General features: G+C 40.8%; 1 protein-coding gene across 1 annotated transcript in view; it reads right to left on the minus strand.

The window, feature by feature from the left end:
* The window catches only part of CFAP47 (cilia and flagella associated protein 47), a 7,413,452-nt gene that overhangs the window by 6,618,501 nt on the left and 769,241 nt on the right, over positions 1 to 25,710 (minus strand). Inside the window, exon 6 of the mRNA XM_044071840.1 lies at positions 24,415 to 24,545. Coding sequence (XP_043927775.1) covers positions 24,415 to 24,545 — 131 coding nt within the window. The remainder of the gene's footprint in view (positions 1 to 24,414; positions 24,546 to 25,710) is intronic.

The following is a 25,710-nucleotide window of genomic DNA, read 5'->3' on the forward strand; positions in this document are numbered from 1 at the left end:
CTAACTATTGAAAAGAAACAACTAGGTGAAAAATTAACTCAAAAGGGTGACTGAACACTATATATATATATATATAAAGACTTACCAGGAGCCGGTAAAAAAACGCACCTCGCAAGCGAAAGCGGCAAACGAGATCTGGGGAGTTATCGCCTAGCATCATGGGATATAGGGTTGCCTCGAGCCAGTAAAATAAGCTCTCGAGCTTTAGTAAGTGGCCGAGTCGGAGCCGAGGATCGGCTCTGAACCCATCCAGCAAGAATGAAGGCGAGATTGACAACTTAACATCTGCAGAGTCATACCTTGGTGTTGCAACTTCAGCCCTAAAAATAAAATGTATATCGCTGTATAAAAGTATTATCTGGCTATTGTACACTGTGGGTCATGTGATATAATGCCCCATGCAAGCTTGACTTCCTAGGATTTTATCAGATGTTCTGTACAGTTTCGCTTGCCCTGGCATGCAGAGACAGTATGTATAAGCATAAATAATCTCAAGTATCCAAAATTTTGTTCATAATAGTAATCAACCATTGTTCAGTCAATGATGCTGTTTGGTCAGTTTTAACCCAGAATGACCCCTTTTCAAAAATGTGACTTACTTGTTTCTCACACCATGTAATGTATAGTTTTATGCTGGTGAGCATAAAACTGCCTTTAAAGCCTTGGATTTGAACATTGTGAGTGGATTTTCACAACAAATGATAGATGGCTACAGATACACCATTATGCTCAATAATGATTCTTGAATACTGCTGGTAATTATTAGTAAGTTTGTTTAAGTACATATGTAACTATTTGCTCTTTGTTGACTGGGCTATTCCCACTAGGCCAATGGTGTCTTTTCAGGGAGACACAAGCTGGTACTCATACTTATTACGAGAAATTCTGGCAAAGGCCCAGGGCAACTTTTCCTTCTTTTTTTTTTTGTTTTTGGAAGTACTGCAGCTGTAGGGGGGGCTGCAGTATGGAGTGCAACAAGTCTGCAACAGATATCCACATGGCAGTGAAAAGTAGTAACGCTTTTGAAATTTACAACACTTTCCAAGGTAGGCTTGCCTGATGAAAACAGAAAGAGTTACTTACAGAGTATGACCATTCTAACAAGAAAGCTGTGGAATGGACTCAAATTATGGAAAAAAACTGAGACAGTGGAAAGACCTGCATTGGATGTGTTGTCAGAAGGGAATAAATAACAGATGTTACCCATTACAGATGTTTGACTAAGGCTATTCGGTCAATGAATTACAACCTTGTATCTCATCATCATCATCATCATCAGCCCCCTTTTTCCCCCATTTTCTACGTGGGGTTGGGGTATCGTGTTAACTATCTCCATCTCTCTTCATTCAATGCCACACTCCTACCTTCATCAACACTCATGCCTGACTGTCTCTGATCTTCTTTCAAACAATCCATCTACTTCTTTGCTTGATGTCCTCATTTCCTCTTACCTTCTTCCTGTCTGAACCAAATCTTCTTCACCAGATTGTCTTCTACTTTTCTTCACATGTGTTTGAATCACCGTAATCTGTTCTCTTTGGTCTTTTCTGCAACTGGAGCTACTTTGACTTCTGCTGTTATGCCCTCATTTCTTCACCTGCCCCACAGTGTGCATCCTATTACCCTTCTCAGGCACTTAATTTCCATTACCTCTAGCTTCCTCATCTGTTCTGCTTTTACTGTCCAGGTTTCTGTACCATACAGTAGTACTGGTCGCACCACTGTCGTGTACATCTTACCTTCCAGTTTATTTGGCATTCTTCTGTCATAGACTATACTTGAGACTCTATGCCAGTTGGCCCAGACTTCCCTTCCTCTCAACCACCCCTCTCAGATACCTGAAGCTATTTATCTGTTCCACTATCTTCCCCTCTATCTCAATTCTCAGCTTCTTCTGATTTCCCGTTTGCTACCATTACCACTGTTTTATCTGTGCTTAAATTCATCTCATGTGCCTTCAGTTTTGCATTCCATTCCCCTATACTTGCTAAAGTTCTTGCTCAGGGCCTGCCTGTAATGCCACATCGTCTGCATACAGAAACTTTGTTAATCTGTCCCCTCCAACTTGTTTGCTAATGTAGTCCATCACCAGTATGAATAGCAGCGGGTTCAGAGTTGAACCCTGGTGCACAGCCACTCACACTGGAACTCGTAAAATACACTCATCTATTGAACACCTACCATTTCATCCCATTGTTGCTGCCAAAGGATCCATTACCAAACCACAAACAAAATAAATAGACTGCAAACTCCAGTGCTTGTTTGGGAATTTTCCTAATATACTTTGAGATTCCTGGGAGCTACTTGACAAACAGTGGAATTTCTCCAGTGAGGAAGTTAACTTTTTTGTCACTTTGTACATTAAAAATTTATACACAGTAATTCCCCATGAACTGGGGCTTGAGTGGTTCGGCAAAGTCATTGGAAGATTTGGTAGGCTTTCTGACAACAAAGTGATGCTTATACTTGGATTTATGGAAATCATATTAAGTAACAGTTTCTTCTTATTTGATGACAAATACTTTAAACAACCAAATGGAGTAGCTATGGGAGCTGTGTGTGCTCCCATTTTTGCCAATCCTGTATTACTACATTGGGAAATAGACAGAGTTTTTAAGCTGGACTTATTTAGTTATTGTATTTCTTACTACTGCTTTCTGGATGACATTTTCATTATGTAGTCAAATAGTAAAGAACCAATTTGTAGATTTTTTTTCTGATCTTCAGACTTCTTTAACTTTTTTAGAATTTACATTCTCCATGGAGGCAAATCAAATACATTATTTGATTGTTACAATTTCTAAGGATGTGGATGGTATGTTTGCTGTGGATGTCTATCATAAACCAACATTTTGTAATACCTTCCTGCACTTTCAAAGTAGCCACCCTTTACATCAAAAAAGGGTGTTGTTAAGAGTCAGTTCATTTGGCTATCCCATTTGACCTCTGATGACAATACCTGTATTAATAATTTTGACACACTGAAGGTGATGTTTTGGATAGAGGATATCCTAATACAGTAATTGACCCTCTCTATCAAATGATTTTACAAGAAAGAAAAGTTAAATATGGTCCTATTATTAGGACAGGTATGGAGGTCAACTGTAGAGATCTTACTAATACAGCATCCATGAGTAATGCATCTGGTGTACTGGAAAATTTTTCATTTGACAATGGGGAACTTCAACTTCAACCACAAGCATTGGATTCTGTTTAAATGCTTTCTTAGCATCTAACAATATAGTTTTACGTTACTCACTTGATGACATAATTTGTAAAAACTGGTTTATATTACACTGTGATGAAAACTTGAAACCTCCTTTTAGTCATGCACCAACATTTACTTTTAAGAATCAGACAAATTTAAAGAATATTCATGAACTACTTCTTAGGGGCTTGTATAATGGCTCACTTATGACTTATAAGTGTGGCCCCTCTCATCAATGCCTCTATATAGAGACTGATTTCAATACTGCTATTTTCAGAAAAGTTTGTAGGTGAATGGTCAAGGGAAGGTATAGCTATGTGACCAACAGGGTTGTGTACATGGCTAGGTGCTATACTTGCCATACATTTTATATCAGAAAAACTGATAACAATTTCAATAAAATAATTTACCAGCATGCAAACAGCATTTTGAAAAAGGAGACAGGAGTGAGTTGGCTAAACATGTTGTTCACTGCCACAATTTCTCTATATTCAATTTTGCATCCTAGAGAAAAATGATATAGCAGCTTTTTCTGAAGACTGGAATAATTAAGAAGTTATGCACTCACCATAACGTTCGATGTTTGTTGTTCATCTCACCTTCATTCTTTGCTGGTTGGGTTCAAAACCAAGAATCGGTTCCAACTTGACCTTATTCAAAAGCTTGAGAGCTTCCACTGGCTCGTGGCTATACCCTATCCCATGATGCTCAGGGAAAATTACTCAGCTCTTGTTGCAGATAAAAACATAATAATTACCTCTAAACAAAGCAACATATCCAAAAACAAACAGATTTAGAAGAGATTCAGATACTTGATAATCAATTTGCCAGGAAGGACTGCCCAAGCCTCCAGGAATGAAGAACGGGGAAGGAGGGTGGCACGCAAGAATGAAGGTGAGATAGAGAACAAACAAGGAACGTTATGGTGAGTACATAATGTCTTAATGTTATGTTGTCCTATCTCAGCTTCATTCTTTTCTGGTTGGGGCAGTGTCCCTAGCACCTTCTTTCTTAGGTGGCTCAAGGGAAAATACTCATCAGAACAGTGGACCCAAAAGAGGCCCTGTTCCTGCAGGCCAAATCATTTTTGTAATGAGTGATAAAGGTATGAGGCCTTACCCATTTTGCTGCTGCACAAATGGAATCCATAGGTAGCATTGCCTGGAAGACAGATGAAGTTGCAATAGCTCTTGTGGAATGACCTTTCACTTTCCCTGGGAGTTCTCTGTTCTGGCAGTTGTATGTATAGGTGATACAGTCTGTAAGCCATTTAGAAAGTGTGACTTTTGAAACTGGGAACATTTTCTTTTTGTCTGAAAAGGACACAAACAGCTGGTTTGACTTTCTGAAATCTTTCAGCTGGTTTGACTTTCTGAAATCTTTTGTTCTATGCATGTAGAAACGCAATTGTCTATCTACGTCCAACTGGTGTAATTTATATTCTGCCTTGTTGCCGTAGTCTGGGGAAAAAAAACTGTTAAGTCAATGGATTGATTTAAATTGGCCTCTGAACACACTTTTGGTAGGAATGAAGGGTTAGTCTGTAAGGAAGCTCTATCTTTTTGAAAGGTTATGTATGGAGGGCATATAGATAAAGCTTGAAGTTCAGACACTCATCTAGCAGATGATATGACCACCAATAGTGCTGTCTTGCATGACAAAAACTTTGTCACATGATGATGCAGGTTCAAAAGGGGGTAGAATCAGTAGAGATAGAAAAAAATTTAGGTCCCATGGCACTGGAGGTTCTTTCACCGGAGGCCTTAGTAAGAATGTACCCTTTAAGAATGCTTTGCAAACCCTGTGGGACATGACTTTTAGTCCCATTTCCCTGATATGATAGCTTGATATAGCGGCTAATTGAACTCAAATTGTAGCTGCCACCACACCCAAATTAAAAAGTTTAGCCAGAAAATCTAACACTGCTGTGACAGGGGTAGTAAAGGGATCAAAGTTGTTTTGTAAAGTGGAAAAATCACATCCATTTGCTAGAGTACAATTTCCTGGTTGATGACTTATGAGAGGAACTCAATATATGTCTAATTGCAGGGAAGATGTCAAGGAGCCTAGCTATTTGTAGAACTGAAGCAGTCAAGCTGTCAATTTTAGGGTTTGTATCGATGGATGGAAGGTTCCCTATGAAGGAGTCAGAAGGTCTGGAACTGGGTCCAGAATCCATGGTTCTTCCTGGAGATGGGGCCACAGAAAGGGGAACCAGATCTGACAAGGCCAGTATGGTGCAATGAGTATCACTGTGCTTCTCAACATGCTGGCTTTCTGAAGGACCTTCGGTACCAAAGGAAAGGGTGAAAAAGCGTAAAGGAGACCTGGAGGCTAATCATGTACAAGCACATCCCTTGGTGACTGCCCTGGGGGGGGAATCAAAGCAAAGTAGCTGCTGCATTTGGCGTTCATGGACATGGAGAAGAGGTTGCAGCAAGGCTGGCTCCACTGGCAGAAAATCTCTTCCGCAACTTCCTGTTTTAGGGACCACTTGTTTGCCATCAGAATAGCTCTGCTAAGTTTGTCCGTTATCACGCTGGATTTCCCCAGGATGTGTGTTGCTGTCAGAAAGCGTAAAGAAGAGACTGCCCATTGCCATACCCTCTGTACCCTCTGTGCCTTTTGACATAGGGGGTAGGATTTGGTTCCACCTTGTTTATGTACCACACTACTGACATGTTGTCTGTCTGAACTGCAACTGTTCTTATTGGAAGAGAGTCCTGGAATGCTTGCAACACGAAAAGCACTGCCCTCATCTTTAGGACATTGATATGCAAGTGGTTTTCATGTTCCTGCCAAAAGCCTTGGACAATCTTTCCCAGAGAATGCCCCCCCCCCCACCCTATCGGAGAAGCATCCACGGTCACCCTGGTTACTGGTTGTGAGAAGACAAATGATCAGCCTACAGTCAATTGAGTTGAGTGTAGCCACCAGCGCAGGTCCTTTTTGCAGGATTCTGTTATGATGATCTTGTGAGACAAAGGCAGATCCTGCATGGACCACTGGTTAAAAAGCAGCCATTTATAGAACTCTCATATGTAGATGACCTAGAGGTACCAAAATTATTGTAGCTTCCATGGTACCCAGAACCTTCAAAACAATCTTCTCCTGTACTTTCCTTTTGGATAAAAGGTTCTTGATTTGATGATGCAAGGTTTGAATCCTCTCGGGGGGAAGTTTCGCCAATATTTTTCTTGTGTCTAAATCTGCAACTATGAATACGAGATGCTGTGATGACAACAAGGCAGATTTTTGAAGTTTACTGTAATACCTAGCTGAAAGCACAGACAAATGATTTTGTCCCTCACTTTTGTTAGTAGTTGCTTGGTGGTAGCGGTTAGGAGCCAGTTGTCTAGGTATAGAAACACCCAGAATCCTAGATGCCTCAAGTGAGCCGTAACCACTGCCATGCATTTGGTGAACATTCTGGGGACTGTAGTGAGACCAAAGGGCAGGGCTCAAAACTGGTAGTGACTGGTTCCCAGCCAAAAGCACAAATGTCTCTTGGATCACCTGTCCATTTTCATGTGGTAGTATGCATCATGGAGATCTATCAAGCACAGCCAATCATCTTTCCCCAGAAAGGGAAGTATCGACTGCAGTGTCACCATCCGGAACTTTGATTTCTTGATGGGCTTGTTTAGTCTGCTGAGATCCAGAATGGGCCTCCTGTCCTATTTGGAACTAAAAAGAACCTTGAGTAAGTTCCGGATCCAATTTGGTAGGCGGGGAGATTTTGGATGACTCTTTTCTCTAGCAACTTTTGCACCTCTAGAATTGCATAATCTCTTTAAATGGGTGGAACATCTGGGACTGACTGTACACACACACAACTAATACTAAGAACCAGAAAAGAAAAACTCAACAAGACTTTTTTTTTTTTAATGCTAGACTAACTAAGCAAGAGAATAGAGAAGTTCTCTAACTTAAACAAACTACTCCTACTAATGAGACAAAATGGAAAAAGGGGAATGGCCCTCTAAGTTAAATGAGCCACAGGGAGCCCTCTAACTTAAACGAGTAAAATTATTTCCACTTAGCCAGGAGCCTGCATGCAAATCACCTGATCTGTTTAGCGGCAAATGAGATCTGGGTAATCTTCCGTGAGCATCATGGGATAGGGTATAGCCACGAGCTGGTGGAAGCTCTCGAGCTTTTGAATAAGGCCGAGTCAGAACAGATTCTCGGCTCCGAACCCAACCAGCAAAGAATGAAGGTGAGATAGGACAACATAACATTAATTATTACATTATGAAATGCTTTGGCAACTGAAAATGATGCTATGAACTTCCCAGGATTAAATGATGCTATTTCCATTACCAGTGGGTTGAAATTAAGAGCATCAAAGCTTTAAAAACAACTTAGTATATTTTTTGGCTAGTGACATTAAGTTGTTTGGACTCTGGTTGGTTTTGTTTGGGAGATGCTAACCATTAGATATAAGCAGCAGTTCTACATTCTGATTGGTAGGGACTTGTGATTGGCTCTTTGTTACTCCTGATTAGCAGTTGTTCATCTGATTGGTGCCAATTCAACATGATCCCACTGGTTGGTTCTTCCAGTGAGAGTTTAACTAATGAATGAAAGTAGTATTTTGGCATTAAGACTTGGAAAGACTTACATATGTGTGTTTTTTAATGTGGACCTTCATTAAACTTCCATGATCGATTGATAACTGACCGTTTTGTTATATTATGAACTTTTCATCCTTGTATCTCTAGTATCTAAACTTTCCTTGGTAACTATTGTGCGATGTGGAAATGGAAAACCTGTAACAGTGCCAACAACATGCTTCCAAACTCCCAGTCATCAGAATTACAAGGAATGAAGCTACCTTAAGAGCAAAATACATAGGAAAAAATGGGAAATGTGGGAACAGTACATGCAGGGGCAGAATGAGGTTTAAAGAAGGCAGGATATGAATGAGCTATGTAATGTTTGACAATGACTGGTTAGATTATAAGTGATGTATAATGTTTACAACTACAATTATGTCAATATGCTTTGTGATATATAATGTTTCAACTAAAATTATGTCAGTATGGTTTGTTTTCATTTATACAAATATATGGCTGGCTATGTCATACATGATTGATCATTTAATAAAGATGTTTCTTGTTTAAAAAATGAAGCTGCCATTAACAAATATAAGTTATGGGACACATTAGTCTTACCTTTATTCAATAATTTATTCACATAGGAAAAGCTAACTATTGTGAGTTGGCCTTTGAAAACATAACTACTACAGAATCTTTCTTTTATAAATGTGAATCAAAATGTTTTTATTCACCTAGGAATAAGTATTCTTTTCTGGAATTAATCTAAATGCAAAATGTTGAATTACTGTTCAGGTTAGATCTGCTGATATTGAGATAAATTATGTTATCTGCTGTTTTACTTACACTGTAAACAAGTTAAACAAGTCCATGATATTAAAATATACAAGATGGCATACACTTATGGGATGCTAGTTGCTAGGTGTTAAATATTTAAAACAAGAGGGCAATAAATTATGTCACATACCTAGCATAATACATATTGTTGTATGTAGGGCATTTGGTATGTACAAAGAATAAAGAACAACCTAAGTCATGTTTCTTTTGTGATACATATATACCTTTAGTAAACAATTATGATAAAATAAAATGCTCCCAGTGTGGAGAAAGGAGGATGTACTATTAAATACTGTAAAATGTATTATAAACGTAAAAAAACAGTAATTTTTGGTTTGACTGTCCTCGTGTTACAACAATTTAAAACAAGGAATTAGAAAAACAATATTACTGAACATACTATATCTGAAACAGTTGTGTCAAATATTGATATAGAAATATCTCCAAGAAAATACTGATATGAATGAATATACAGTTTTTAAGTACTGTTGAATCTGATGAAAAAGATCATAAAAGAAATGTAGTTTTAAGTGATAACACAGAAACTGATATTAATGAGTGTACAGAAGGAAAAACTAACTACATGAGAGAAAGAGTTAAAAGTAGGAAAATTAAGCAAGGAATAAAAAACAATGCTAAAAGGGGAAAAGGATAACCATTTTTGTTGCTTAAATATTAACAGTACATTTAATGACAAATTACATCTTCTTGCTTTACACCTTTGTCAAGGTATAAATGCTGATTTTATATGTTTAATCAATATTAGGAAGTTAGATACATTAAAGAAGCAACAAGTACAATATCTTTAGGGTCACCATATAACCTGGGCTTTTGGTCCCGATGTGTGTTGTGGTATTGCTCTTTTACACAATTCTTGTTTTAAATTCTTGGATGTCGTAATAGGACTACCGGGTAGGTTACTTACATGTTACATTTACACTTCTACACCTATAACACATACAATTCATATTGATGCACCTACTAACATTAAAAGTAGAGAGGACTGCTTTCATGTGTTAAAAGTTTATGTTTTGGTTAATATGAATACCAGTGTAATAGGTGACTTTAACTTGTCACTTGAGGAAAACTAAGGGCAGAGTACAGACTCATGTAAAATTAATATGTAATATTTTAAAACATGGTGATTTGCAGTTAGGCCGTAGTACAGGTTATTCTTATGTCAGGGTGATGTTAAAAACTGAAATTGATTATTTGCATACTCAAAATCTTTTCAATTATTGCAAAAATTTGACTTACCTTTTTACAGATCATTTAGCCTTGTTGCTCATTATTAAAGTTAATGCACCCTGTACAACTGAAGGAAAAGGTATTAAAAGACTAAATGGATGAGTTATTGACACAACAGAATGGAAATATTTTAAAAATGTATTATGGGAACAACACATTGCAATAGTGCTTTTTATGCATGCTGGATGTTATGGTGTATTAAAATGAAAAACAGCACAGCAGTCCACTGGTGAGAATATATGCAATTTTATTAAATGAGTAGGTAGACTTCAACAGTGCATCACTCTAATGCAACATACTTTAAATATGGAAGTAAAGTCAAGTGTACAGAATAATATGAGCACTTTCCAATCAGCTTCCATTACAATATATTAAACTGAACAAAGTGCATGAAAAAGTGCTGTACTATCAAATAACAAATACATATTTTTAAAAATCCTGATCAGTAAAATATAAAAAAAAAATAAATAAATATAACACACATATATATATATATATATATATATATATATATATATATATATATCTCGCTGGCTATTAATCAAAACAATGTCATTCATGAAGTAGCAATAAGTAATATTTGCCGGTGTGACTCCCTGGATTCTTAATAAAATTTCCAAGAACCTCCCTGTAGCATACCCGTGTTCTCTCAGTAAAAAAAAAATGAACATCGGAAATAACCTACAAGTGATGCAGTGCTTATAAAATGCATTACTGGCAATCCTCTAATGCTGTGGGTATGTTCATAAATATGCTGTCTCATGGTGAGTTCAGTTTTTACAATGTAAAACACTCGGCAATCATTGCACACTGCATGTAAACTACCCTCCTGGTACTACAGTTGAAATTCCTACCACATGAAATAAGTCTTGGAAGAACTGGGATCCACAGTTCCTTGCCTCATAAATATAAAGGAATTGATCACATGGTCCAGATCTTGACATTTTATTGGTCATTCTCTGGTTAATGAAACTGGATTCTACAATATTCTTAATATTCCTGCCCCTTTTAAATACAAAATCAACACAAGACCCTCATTTTTTGTAACAGTACCTGACTAACTTCCACAACAACCAGCCAGTTTTTTACCATAATTCCCTTGATTTCAGATGATGACCAACAGTAAGATAAAATAACTGACTTGGTAAAACTTGTAGACACATTACTGGTGTATGAATTAACCACATCTCCCAGGATTATTGGTTTAAATCTACATTGTCTTCCCCAGTGATCCACTTTATGGTAGATTCAATAAATGAAAATATAAAAAATATTTTGTAAAGTAGAGAAATGTGTTTTACAAAAGAAAAACAAATGATTGATAAAGAAATGTAGCACTCCTATGAAAATCCATTATTTAATTCTGATGACTCTAGAATGCAAAAAATTGAATGATTATTCAATACACTGAATGCTGAAAGGATAGAATCTTCATTACACAGAAAATCAAAGTAGCACCTGCTTTTTAGTAAAACAATCAAAGAAGAGATCAATTTGATATATAAACACACGAATAATGTAGGTCATTTAGTTATGTCTCAAGATTAGATTATCATTATTACTGAAACTTTTTAGAGTAATGTATAAACTCTTTATGTTACACAGTGTTAGTGGTTAGTCACATCTGTTTTGGATAGTGACAATTTCATTTTGACTAAAGCTACAACTTTGTAAGAACCACAACAAATATTATGCAAATTATATAATGATTCTTCTCTAGATCCTAATAGAATTCCATACACCTGTTATAAACAGATGGATAAAAAAAGAAAAATATCATTTACATATTAAATTAATGGTTACATAAAGCCAATATGGGGAAAAATGTTATGGTGTTATTAGATTTACTCATAAAAACGAGGAATAGATGACTTTGCTAATTGGCAACCTATTATGCTTAGTACTGACTATAAAATCTTTTGTATATTATTACAAATAGACTAAGGAGAATAATAAAGAACAAATTAAATAGAGGACGTCTTAGTATAAAAGTTAGTTATTATTACTGAGACAAATTATACATAGTGTACATGTAGCAAACTAAAATGATGTATTAACATGTAACATTAGAAAATCATATGACACTTTTGTTCATGAGGAGATATGGAATATATTTCAACATTTTTGTGTGTGATAACATTAAAGATACATATCACGCGTCTTGTCTAAACAAGAGGACTATCCAAAACCTGGTAAATGGTTGGTTTTGAAATATTTTAATTAAAAGAGAGGTAAAACAGGGATGTCATTAAAATAGTTTGTTACTTGGTTTAGTTATGTCAACTATACTTTATGAATATTATTTAAAAATATGAGCTAGCAAGAATGCAAATTGCTTTTGAATCATATTTAACACTGTATTTATCTTATGCAGATGAGTTATGTATTACAGTTTATTCTTTACCAGGTTTATATACTGTATTCACAAATTCTGGACACTGATCTTATCAAGTAGGTTTATAACTTAATTTAGACAAATGTAAAGAATTTGGAAGGGTATCAGATTTTATGAATATTTCCTTTAATGAAAAAGAAATTAAAATATTAGGGATAACATTTGGAAATTAATTAGTTGTTCATCGTCAATGGGATATACTTAAGAAACTTAAGCATGTATTGCAAAAATGTAAAGAATTGAAACCATTTAAGTAGAAGGTTTATATTTTGCATTCATGGATCCTTGGAAAACCAAGTTATTTTTGGAAGCATTTTCCTTGTCCTAAAAACAAAGAAAAGTTACCTTTATTACAAATGTATTTTTTATTTTATTTGGGTTAACAGGGTAAGTCCATTAAAATGTATTATATATTGGAAAACAGATGAAGGTGGCTTACAACTATTTATTCCATTGTTCTTTATATATTTTATGTCATTAGGAAGCCGAATAATAAAATAAATGATTTTGTATACATTCTATGGGAAAATAAAAATGAGAGTGGAAAAGATTTCTTCAGGGTAAAAGGAAAATATTACATTTTGTTTTTAACAGTGAATAAGCTGATAAAACAGGACGTTTGGAAAAGTCCTTTATTAAACGACCTACCAAGATGTAAATTATGGCATGAACTGATAATGGATTCATTCTTTTACGGAAAATCATGGTAAAAGTTACATGGTTTTTGCCAAAACAGGATTAAAGAAAGATATAATAGGTTTAAGATTTCCGGAAATACAAGATTTTCTATGGAGATTAATGTTGGAGAAATTGCCAGTTAAAGGAAAATGCAATATAAGGTAAGAGTGAAGGATTAAGTCATATTTGTCAAACTGAAGAACAAATTATTATCTTTTCAAAGAATTCACTTTTTGAAATATGTGTATGAGATTTATAGGTTTGAAAATATGGGTGAACTTACCTTTTATACTATACAATAAGAAATTATAATATACATTCTAAATATATTAATTGCAAATATGATTAATTGTCAGTGCTTTATGTAAGTTATGGATTACTAAATGTTAGAAGTTATTGCATAATAAGCTGTGGGACTGCTTACTTACATTAGGAAAACTTAAATAAATGATGGCAAAAGGGTTGGGGAAATGGCTGGCAAATATTATTATTAGCTCTAATGTTTTGTATTTCTTTTTTAAATTGTAATTTTTTGGAAGTTGTAAATATTCTTTTCATTTTTTATTATTATGTGTGCATACATCTCTCTCTTCATATTATATATATATATATATATATACATATACATATATATATATATATACATATACATATATATATATATATATATATATATATATATATATATATATATATACATATATATATATACATATATATATATATATATATATATATATATATATATATATATACATATATATATATATATATATATACATACATACATATTAAATATTGAAAAAAGTATGGGAACTTTATTTAATATAAGTGTCATGATATTTTTTATATCCAGCTAAGCTACCAATAGCTCAGGCAGATGGGGTCATGGTTTAATGTCCTTTCTGAAGGACGACTACACACTCAGGAGTGCAGCACCCCTAATGCTGCACTAGAGAGTCAGCAAATTGAAAATGAATCCAATTACCAGGAGTGGCACTAGAACCCAAAACCTTTTCATGCTCCAGCACCAAAGCTGAGTGTGGTACTTGTTTTGCTACAGGTTGGCTATAATGTGATAATTAATATTACTGAGTGTAACTAGGACTCAACCAGTTAATGATTTGTATCATGTAAAATTTGGTGGGAAACAGTGGAGTTGCAAATAAACACAGATACTCCCCCACAGAGGCCAGTGACTCTAAATACATGACAGGCATTGAAACCTGGAATGTAAGGAGTGTTATCACTACAGTGGAACCAATTTTCTGTAATTATACAAATACTGATGTCTCTAAAGTTAAGAAGTGCCACAAGTTCAGATTATTTTTTTTTCTTTATGCTTCTGACATTCAGCAGTGCTTCTCACAGGCTCGTACTAGGCTATCGGCCCTAGAGCCTATACAAGTATAGTCATAACAATTCCCTGGATATTTCTTTCCACAATATTTACTTCCCTGGACCCGTCTAGCAGGTCGACTGATGTGATCCCCGGGGTGAATTTCCTATCTCCCATCCAGTCATCAAGGTTCATTCTGAAGACCAAAGAAGCACTCTGCTTGACATGTATGGGCAATCTATTCCAGAGTATGGGGAATCTCTGGGTCAGCAACCTATCCCTCCAGCATGTTTTGTTCATTGTGATGATAAGGTTTAGATCCCTGGAGCATGTGGCTCTGAGGGAATGGGATTTCTTTAAGTGAAGCATGTCCAACAGCTCAGGATTTGACATGGCCTTGTATGTTAAGCAGAGATCGCCTCCGAGTAGAAGATATGCCACAGAGTATAGCTGAAGTTTTTTTAGATGGTCAGCAAAGGGCATCTGCTTTAGGCCTGTGATTCGTTTATTGAGGTATTTCTGCAGCCTTTCCAGCTGTTACAGATGTCTTGTGAGGTACATACCAAATGGGGCATTGTAATCTATAATGGATCTAATGAGGGATGAGTACAGTGGGACAATGACCTCCTTTTTTTTGGATGAAAAGCCCTTAGTGATGAGATGTGCCTCATAGAAGGATTTCCTGACTGTTGTGGCGATGTGGTTATTGAAGGTGAGACCACTGTCCACCTGTGTCCCCATGTCTCTCATCACACTTTTAGTGTTTAGTGTACTGCCATCTACGTGGTAATTCATGGGTACATGTTTTTTCCCAAAGGTAATAACTAGAAGTTATGTACTTACCATAACATCCCATCTGAGTAGGTGGATTCATTTGTCTGCAACCTGTGGGTATGGATCCGATATCGGATCCGAACCGGCATGGTTTATCCAGCTATGGATCTGAGCTCCTAGCTCCTCCCCTCACCCATAATGCCCTGCTCTCCCTACATGACCTCAGATCGAGTTTGCCTTGCACCAACTACCCTAACCAAAGGGTAACACACCCTATGCAGGAAACTGACAAGGCCAGGGGGATAGGAGGGCGGGATGGTTGCAGACAAATGAATCCACCTACTCAGATGGAACGTTATGGTAAGTACATAACTTCTAGATCTGAAGTAGGAGAATTCATTTGTCAGCAACCTGTGGGACAGAGTCCCCAGCTACCTGAATCTTGGGTGGCCATCATGGAAGGATATTCCAGAGCACTGCAGAGCCAAAGGATGCTCTACCTCTAGAAGTGACGTCCAGCTTGTAATGAATAATAAAGGTATGAGATGAAGCCCAAGTGGCTGCTGAACAAATGTCATCCAGAGGAACCCTAGACTTAAAGGCCGCTGAAGTAGAGACAGACCGGGTCGAATGAGCATGGACTCCCTCCGGTGCAGGCCTCCCAGAAGCTTGGTACGCCAACAGAATACACTGAGAAATCCAGCGTGACAAAGAAACTTTGGAAATTGGTTTACCCAGATTGAATTTGGCAAAAGAAATGAACAACTGGTCTGATTGCCTATGACCAGCTGTCCTATGAAGGTAAAAATGAAGCTGCCTGTGAACATCCAAGGAAGGCAGCTTGTATTCGCCTTTGTTTTGATACTTAGGGAAGAAAACAGGGAGGTTGATGGACTGATTAATGTTAGCTTCCGAAGCTACTTTAGGAAGAAAGGAGGGATTGATCCTGAGGTACACCCAGTCCGGATGAAAAATCAAATAAGGCGGTTTCATGGACAGGGCCTGAAGCTCTGAAACTCTCTTAGCCGAAGTAATGGCTACCAAAAAGGCAGTCTTAAAGGACAAGTATTTAAGATCAACTGTGGCCGCAGGTTCGAAGGAGGGAGCGGTCAAGGCCTGAAGTACCAAGGAAAGATCCCACGGGGGAACAGTTTCTTTGACAGGGGGTCTGAGCAAAAGGGTGCCTTTTAGGAAGGTTTTGCATAACTTAGCCGACATAAGAGACCCTGAATCGTGTCCAACATGGTAATGAGATATGGCCGCCAGCTGAACTTTGACCGTGGAACTACTGGCGCCATCATTAAACAGACTAGTAAGGAAATCTAGAACCAAAGGAAGGGGAACCGTGAAAGGATCTAGGCCTTGCCGCTCTGCCCAAATGGAGAAACGCTTCCATTTACTGCGGTAAATTTTTCTGGTAGAGGGCTTGTGGCCGCTACCAGAATGGCCTTAACTGGGGACGAGATACCGGGAGTCCTGATTAGGAGTGGAACTGGAGCAGCCAAGCAGTCAACTTCAGGTTGTCCAGGTTCGGAGTTGGCAGGTTCGACGGGTGTGATATCAGATCCGGAATGGGATCTAGAATCCAAGGTGGATTCACTGAAGGAGACCTTAGGTAAGGGAACCAGATCTGTCGAGGCCAGAACGGGGCAATGAGGATCATTCTGCACCCCAACCGAGAAGCTTTCTGAAGTACTTGTAGCATCAGAGGTAGAGCGGGGTATGCGTAAAGAAGACCGGGAGGCCAAGCATGCACCAGAGCGTCTCTGGGAAAATCCCCTGGAGGGGGGATTAGAGCGAAAAAACTGTCGCACTTGGCATTTAAAGGAGAAGCAAAGAGATCGCAACCGGGAGTCCCCCACTGTGCGAAGATACGTTTCGCTACTTGAGAATTGAGAGACCACTCGTACGGGGAGAGAATGGTGCGACTGAGCTTGTCCGCTAGGATGTTGGTCCGACCCGGAATATGTGTTGCGATGAGAAAGCGGTTGGTGGAGATCGCCCATTCCCATACTCTCATGGCTTCTCGACATAAAGGGTAAGACCTGGTTCCCCCCTGTTTGTTGATGTACCAGACCACCGACATGTTCTCTGATTGAATCACAATTGTTCCCAGGGGAAGGAGGGCCTGAAGTGCTTGCAATGCCAAGAGCACCGCCCTCATTTCCAGAACATTGATATGTAGGGAGGTCTCTGAATCGCTCCACGTGCCTTGGACCATGCGGCCCGCAAAATGCCCCCCCCCCACCCGAGGCGGGAAGCGTCCGTGGTCACCGTGGCGAGAGGGGGAGATGCACAAAAGGGGCGGCCCCTGTGGAGGTCCGGAGAATGGAGCCACCACAAGAGAGACCGCTTGCAAGCCTTGCTGATTGCAATGGGATGATACAGGGGGAGGGAGAGAAATGACCATTGCACCTGAAGTGTCCATTGAAGCACCCGCATGTTCAAGCGGGCATGCGGAAGAAGAGTAATCGCTGCTGCCATAGACCCTAGTGCCCTCAGGATCAATTCCGCAGGTGTTGAGCTGAAGTGAAGGATGGCCCGCACCTGGAGTCGCAGATTCCGAACCCTGTCGGTTGTGAGAAAGGCTCTTAAATTTCTCGTGTCTAACCTGGCTCCTATAAATTCTATTGTTCGAGTAGGGACCAGGTTGGACTTTTCTATGTTTACCGTGATGCCTAGCTTGGGAGCTAGACGAAGGAAAGAGTCTCTTGCCAAAGAGAGTAGATGCCTTGTTGGGGCGGTGAGAAGCCAGTCGTCTAGGTATGGAAAGACCTGCACCCCCTGAAGCCTCAGGTGGGCCGCAACCACTGCTAAAATTTTAGTGAACACCATGGGGGCTGTGGTGAGACCAAAGGGAAGGACCCTGAACTGGTAGTGACTGGCTCCCAGCTGGAAGCGAAGAAACCTCCTGGATCGTCTGTCCATCAGAATGTGGTAGTACGCGTCCTTGAGGTCTATAGAGCACATCCAGTGATTCTCCCCTAGAAGGGGGAGGATGGACTGCAAAGTGACCATCCGGAACTTCTCTTTGGGAACAGACAGGTTCAACAGGGACAGGTCTAGAATGGGTCTTAGGTCCCCCGTGTTTTTTGGCACTAAAAAGAACCTGGAGTAGAACCCTGATCCGATCTGGTCTGGGGGGACGGGCTGGATGGCTCTTTTTCTCAGCAGATGGCCAATTTCTGCTGAAGCGGCCTCCCTCTGATCGGGTGGAACATCGGGGAGGATTTTTAACTTTGGGACATGAAGAAAGGGGATCTTGTAACCTCTGGATATAATCCGGAGTACCCAGCGGTCCGATGTAATGGACTCCCATGCCGCTAGGTGCTCCGAAAAACATCCCCCGACTGCCTCCAGAGTGAAGCAGTCGGGCAACCCCTCAGGGTTGCTGCGTGGGCCGTTCAGAGAAAGGTTCCCTGGACCCAAAGTTCCTGGGTGCCCTTCTGCCCCTAGGGCGGCGTCCTTCCTGTCCTCCTGTGCCACGGAAGGACTGGTTGTCTGGAGCGGGTTGGGAATGCTGCGACTTCCGGAACCACATCTTCTTCTGGCCCTTTTGGTTCCTAGAGTAGGACCTCTGGGGCACAGAGAAGCGGACTCCGATGGCAGACAGCATCTTCTCGGCCTTCTCGTTCTGAACCAAGGTGTCGCGAACCGTCTTGCCAAAAAGGGCAGAACCGTCAAAGGGGGCGTTCGCGAATGACGCCTTGAAGGGCTCTGTAAAATCGCAGTGGTGGAGCCAGGCCTGCCGTCTTGTGACTAGGCCAGCTCCCGCAGCTCTAGCGGCTCTCTCGGTAGTGTGGGAAAGTAACCGCATAGAGGTGTTAGTCACAGAACGAAGAGTGGCCATATGGGTGGAGTGCATAAGTTTGTCCTCTTCCGACATGGACTCTGGGGGGGATGCAGCATATTCCTTGATAAGATCACGCTGCATCCTAATGACATGTGCCAAATAGTTGGGCGCCCTCACTGAGAAGGTCGCTGAACTAAAGATTCGCTTCCCCAAATGGTCCATCATCCGAGACTCCTTGCTCGGGGGATGGACTGAGGGACTCTCCTGGGCAAGTTCCCTCTTAGTGGCTGCTGCCGACATCATGGCCTCTACCGGGGGTCCCTTGCTCCAGTGGGCACGGTCAGCAGGGGGGCTAAGGATCCTGTCGGGCCTCTTAGGGATTGGCTCCACGGTGTCTGGGTCCCTCCACGCCCTGGTGGTAATAAGGTCCACCAGGGGGTCGGCAGGAGGGGACACCCAAGAGGTAGACGGGCTCGCTTCAAATGCCTCCAAGAACACTGACTCGTCCGAGGAAGACTTTGGGGCAGACCACCCACCTCTAATCCATAACATTTCCATGATGTCTCCAAAGGAGACATCCTCAGGGGGTGATCTTGGGGAGCCTTCCCCTTCCTCCAAGTCAGTGTCTTCGGTCAAAGACTCGGGGGAGTCTATGTGCCTCCTCTTACATGAATGCTTGCGAGGTGCTTCCTCGGGGTGGCTGTCCGAGGAGCCCTCACCAGCAATGTCCAGAACCACAGGAACTGCTTGGGGCAGTGAAGCGGGCTGTCCCAGTGGCCGGGTGATGGAAGCCTGGCCCAGAGCAGATGGAGTGCGGGACGGAGCCGAAGCAAGGGCCGGGGGTCCGGATGCCCTCAACAGAGCCCTCTCCACTACATCAAAAGCCGAGGGGGAGCCATCCTCAACAATAGGATCCGAAAGTCGGGTCCCCCTCGGATCCGATGAGCGGATCGGAGCCGGCACCAAGCCCCTCGATCCGAGGGACCAGTGTACTCCGACAAGGACGGCGCCGAAGGCACACTGAGTCCCTCGGATCCGAAGCTCGGGCCAAGGCTCCGAGAGGTCGGATCCGACAGACTCGAGGGCAGGGTCGGATCCGAAGTACCCAGTACTGTCGGCGCCGACCCACCCCCGGCTCCGAGGCTGCCCGGCTCCGAGCGCTCCTAACCTGGGTAGCGGGTCGGAGAAGGAGCAATGGGCTTAAAAAAAGGGGTAGAGCTCCCCCCCAGAGGGAGGGGAGGCAGGAGCACTCCCATCTGCATCTGGGCCTGGATGAACCTTCGCATCATCCGGTCCAGATCAGCGTCGGAGAGGCTGTAAGTAGACCTCGACGAGGCTACCGAGGTAGGCCTTGAATGCTGCCTCGATAGCCTCGAAGGAGGTCGGTCTTCTCATCCTCAGGCTTCGGCGAAAAGCACGGGGACCGGAGCCGAGGAGGGGGAGAGCCAGCAGCCAGAGAGGCCGGAGGCGAAGCCCGCTTAGCTGGCGGGGCCGAAACGGAGGTCTCGACCCGCCGCTTGTGTTGCTTCTCTCTCCAGTCCTTTTTCCTGGCTTCCCTCTCCTCCGACCCTTTGGCAGGAGTTTGAATCCCGGGTGGAGGAGGGGGAGCAGGCAAGGCAGGGACTGCCGAAGCAGTGACCACCAAGGGGGCAGGGGCCGAAGCCGAGTCTGGGGGCAAGAGTCCCGCCAAGACCAGCTTCGACCTCCGCTCCTTCAATGCCCTGGGGTTGAACCCAGCACAAATTGAACACCCTGAAGTGAGGTGTTCAACCCCAAGGCATCGAACGCACCGAGTGTGGCCATCGGCAGAGGAAAGCTTATGGCCACACTCGGAGCACTTTGAGAAAACAGCCTTTGGGGCCACAGACATAACTATTTTTTTTTTTTTTTTTTTTTAAAAAATAGTAACAATAAAAATAAACTAAACACTCACACAAAGGCCCCAAAAAAAACCACACACACACACACCAACTACGCACCAGCGAGGGGAGGGTAAAAACTAGATTAAATTAAACGAAAAAATATATAAATAAAAGGGAAACCTACAACTTTCACACAACTAAAAAGTTTTGAAAAGTTTTAAAACCCTTAAATAAGACTTAGCTTTAGGAGCTCTGATGACCCAGCCTTCACCATGCGCGGCAAACTAGATCTGAGGTCATGTAGGGAGAGCAGGGCATTATGGGTGAGGGGAGGAGCTAGGAGCTCGGATCCATAGCTGGATAAACCATGCCGGTTCGGATCCGATATCGGATCCATACCCACAGGTTGCTGACAAATGAATTCTCCTACTTCAGATCTATACATTTCTTGGCATTAAGCTTGAGCCCATGGCTCTGGCACCAAGCATATTTTTCTGCAAGGCCCCTTTGTAGAATATCCACATAATTTGGGGATTCAATAATGGCTCACAGTTTGCAGTCATCTCCTAACTTTGTTAGCCAGAGTCCCTGTACTTCAGAGAAATAGATGCCAAACAACAGCGGTACCAGGACTGAACCCTAAGGTACTCCACTTGTCTGGAGCTGGATTTGGAGTCTGCTACTTTTACAGTCTGGGTTCTGTCAGTAAGTCAGTTGGCAACCCATCGAGTGACGTAGGGATTTATGCCCAGCTTAGTAAGTTTATTTATAATTCCAGAGTGGGGGATGGTGTCGAAGGCCTTGGCGAGGTCCAGATAGGCTGTGTGGACTGTCTTACCCTCGTCCACAGCTCTGGAGACTGATTCAAAGAAGTCAATCAGGTACAGGAGACAAGATCGGCCCTTCACGAACCCAAACTGGGTGGGGTCCAGTGTTTGAAGGTTGCCACTGTCTTTGCTTATAAGTTCCATGATAATGCGTTCCATGCCCTTGCAGCTCAGGCTCATTAGACTGATGGGACGGTAGTTCCCGGGATCCAAGGTGGATCTTCCCTTGTGGAGTTGGATAACTGTAGCTGTGCACCACTCAGTGGGCATGAAGCCTGAGGTGAGGCTATGATTAAACATGACACTTAAGTGAGGTGCCAGTTCATTTTGCAGTTCATGTAGTACACAACCCGGGATGTCATCTGGTCTCATGGATGCTGTATTCTTACCTTTGGAGAGTGCGGTTTCTACCTGTGTGGCCATGATTACTGCAATTTGGCAATCCTTTGGTATTGAGATGGGCCCTTTAGGGGGTGAGAAGGGGGTGAAATTGGCACTAAATTGATCTGCCAGGATATTGGCAATATCCTTGGGATCAGTATAATTAATGCCATTCTGTTGTAGCTCAGAGCAGATCTGAGCATTGCCATTTAGATTCTTGACATAAGTATAGAATGCCTTGTGGTTGTCTTTGGAATCTTTGGCAATTTTATTTTCGTAACTAGCTTTGGAGGATTTTATGAGGGATCTCAGCTTTTTACTGAGGCTGGTAAGGAAGTTTTTTGCATCCTGGGATTTTCCTCTTTTCTGCAACAGTTTCTTCCTTCTGCTGTATAGTTTGTTTATGGCAGGGGACCACCAGATTGGCTTCCTTTTTTTTGGAGTAGAGCATCTTGGTTCTATTTGGGCTGGCATGAGTCATGCACGAGTGGATGTGCTCGTACAGTGCCTTAGTGTAGGATTCAGCAGTCGAACTTTCAGCTCCCATCTGCATGTGTGTCATAAAGTTTGTCACTTCTGACTTGAGTAGCATGAAGTTGGCTTTGGAGAATTTTTACGGAGGTTTCCTTACTGGGGGTTAGGGGTGGGATGTGGATGTCAAGGGTGCTCAGCTTATGGTCAGATCTGACCAATGAAGGGGTGACCACTGGTGTGGAGCATCTATCTCCCATGTTGGTAATGACCAGGTCTAGGATATTAGAGCTCCTGGTGGGACAATGGATTAGTTCATCCAGGGCGTTGGAATTTATGAATTCCAAGAACCATTGGGAAAAGGTGTTGGTACCCAAGTAGATTTCCCAGTTAATGGCAGGGTAGTTGAAATCACCCAGTATTAGAGTGTTTGGCTGTATCTTAATATTTTCCAGTATGTTCAGAAAGGTGTAGTGAGAATCTTGGGGCATGGTGGGGGATCTATAGCAAGCTACAATTTGGATTGCAGTCTTACCTAGTGTTAGTTGCACCTCTAGAATCCCAGGCTGGAGTTTACTATGTTGGGATATCCACCAGGTGAACTCTGCCTAAAAACAGGCACCATGTGAATTGCACCATTTAAGCCAGTACATGAAACCCAAGGGTACTGCGGTGGTGGTGCTGCAGTAGCATTGTCGCCTCACAGTAAGACGTTCTGTTCAGCTAAAGCGTCTTTCTGTGCGGAGACATGCGTGAATGGGCGTACCTTCGTTGAAGGTTATGCGTCAGGGCTGGCAACTCAGCAAGTAAAAATCTACTGCCAATCATCAGTGGACCGGAGTTCCACTATGGCGACCCCTAACCGGGAAAAGACGAAAGACACAACAACAACAACATGAAACCCAAGGGTAAAAGATACAGGCCATCCCTTGCAAAGCATATGATTCTGTTGAATATTTTATCCCATGCATATATACAATGGCTCCCCCTAGAATGAAACAAGTAACAGGCAATTATAAAGACAATTATCTTAACCCTGAACTCATTCATGGTAACAACAGAATGTTGCTCAATGCTAGCAGCTTGCCCTCTTTAAAGATATGAGCAGAAAGCTCAACAATGTCTCTCTGCATCCCCCCCAGGGTATAATGACCAAGATCATTCACCTTGACTTGAGCAACTACATTACGTTGTAGTTAAATCTATATTACAGTCTCACATAGGGAGCATGGCAGCATTTCAACCGTTATGGACAGATGGCCTGCATAAATGCTACATAGCACAATCATGTGACCTCTACCATCCAATCAGATGAAGAAACTGCAAAAGATTACAAACCAGGCAGTCAAGACATCTTACTAAGAAAGCAATAAGCCTGATGTCCAAGTTGAAAAAAGCAATATTTTTTTAAATAGAAATGTACTGAATGACAAGAACAGTTCCATATATCATTTTACATTGGCAAATGAAATATAAACATAATTTGATACTTAGACTTTGTGATACTTTAAGTAAGCATTCCACATTTATGCATGTAATCTGAAGCCATATGCACTGCATAAAGACACAGTGCCAGTGTCACATATAGAAGGAATAACAACAGTACAGAAGAATAAAAAGTCTCACAAATAGTATTCTGTTCCCTTTAAATGGACCATAAAATGTAATGTTAGTATTCAGCTTTAAATATCATAACCAGTGTGTATCCAAAACTACATAGTATGGTTATGCATTTAATGTAAACCAAGTAACCAAGTCAGCGACTTATACTTAAACCATAGCTCAAGTTAACTTTTTCATCATAAACTAAACTTGTCCATTGCTAAAATCATGTTATAGCTTTTCATATCCCTATTTCACTTTTTTTTGCAGGTATATGGGCTACCTGTAAGCAATGTATCCATATATAAGCTCATGTATATTTGTGGTAGGGTTACTTTAAATATTACTCCTTAAAACATCAAGATATTGCTGAACAAATCAGTTCTATACACTTCTTAATTGTTTTGTGAACTAACTCTTTGCATTTACTTGGATATTACCTTTCCCACAACTGCCAGGCATGCAATCCAGAAGAAAGTTGTCTTTGCTGCCTACAATTTCAAATCTCATAAAAAGGGCATAATCTTGGCGTGGGTGAACTTCATTATCCATGACCAATACCATCTGCTGCCTAAAACAACAAGTCAGTAAAGAAAACAAGTTACATCATATTATTATTACAGGTAATATGTTTTGAGCACTACATCAAAACATTTTGCATAGTACCACTGAGAATTAAATGAAAAAGTATATCCTTTGTGAAGTTTATATAAGTAAGGTAAATTAAATGTTTGAATTTACCCATTATGCTGTCAACAGTAGAGAAGCCACATTTTTGAATGTGATTTGTGTTGCACCATGTGCACTAATTGGTACACTACTAGAGGGTGTTCTCTTTACAGACTGAAAAGTTTACCTGTGCTGCATGAGTTTTGAATTAATCCAAATCATGGAATTAAACTTCAGCACATTTAATGGCTCCAAAGCTTTAATCTACAATTCAGAGTATACAGCAACATTTAAATGACCATCTAAGCAGACAGGGCAGATTCAGTATGAAATATGTCTGATCTGGCAATTAAAATTACTACATCACAACTGAACCTTTTATTCTGTACACAATGCAGCATTTAATGGTATATTGAGTAAATGAAGGCCTACCCACCACATGTCTTAATCTGAATTTCCTGTATAAACAAAGTGTAGTACAGAAATCTTTGGCTCATAATAGCGAAGATTTTTAAAAGTTACAGCTTTATACATTTATAATGGCAAGTACTATATGCAATACATGTTAGATGTCATATATGTTTTCAGTGTCATTTAGGCAGGTAGGCTACCAGTACTTCAATGAAATCAAGACACATTTTGCTGTTCTCAGGAAAAAGGCTTCATTACTCTCAAATTTTGGGAGGTGAGAAAGGATATGCCTTATTCTAAACAGAATGTACATGTGAGTTGTTAACACCCAGCCCTTAAGATTTCAAAGAACATTTGTCTCGTCTTGAAAGGAGAAGATACAGATTCTTCAGCTGCATATTTCACACCTAAGTGTGATATCTCTGGTACCACTTGCAGAAGCCTCCACACTGGTCATTGAAACTTCCATCCTGTTTCCAAGTTCACAAGCAATCTGTATAAATCTTGATTGTGTTTCACCTACTCTCTTCAAAAGTAAGCCATTGCCGATTATCACTAAATAAAATGGCGTTTATATCACGTTATCAAAAGATGAAAACAGCGAACTTTATTTCATCGAACCTAAAATATCTAAACCACATATCGAGCATTCAGAA

The sequence above is a fragment of the Protopterus annectens genome, chromosome 5.part0 (assembly GCF_019279795.1).
Source record: "Protopterus annectens isolate FY-2018-M chromosome 5.part0, PAN1.0, whole genome shotgun sequence".
Taxonomy (NCBI): domain Eukaryota; kingdom Metazoa; phylum Chordata; order Ceratodontiformes; family Protopteridae; genus Protopterus; species Protopterus annectens.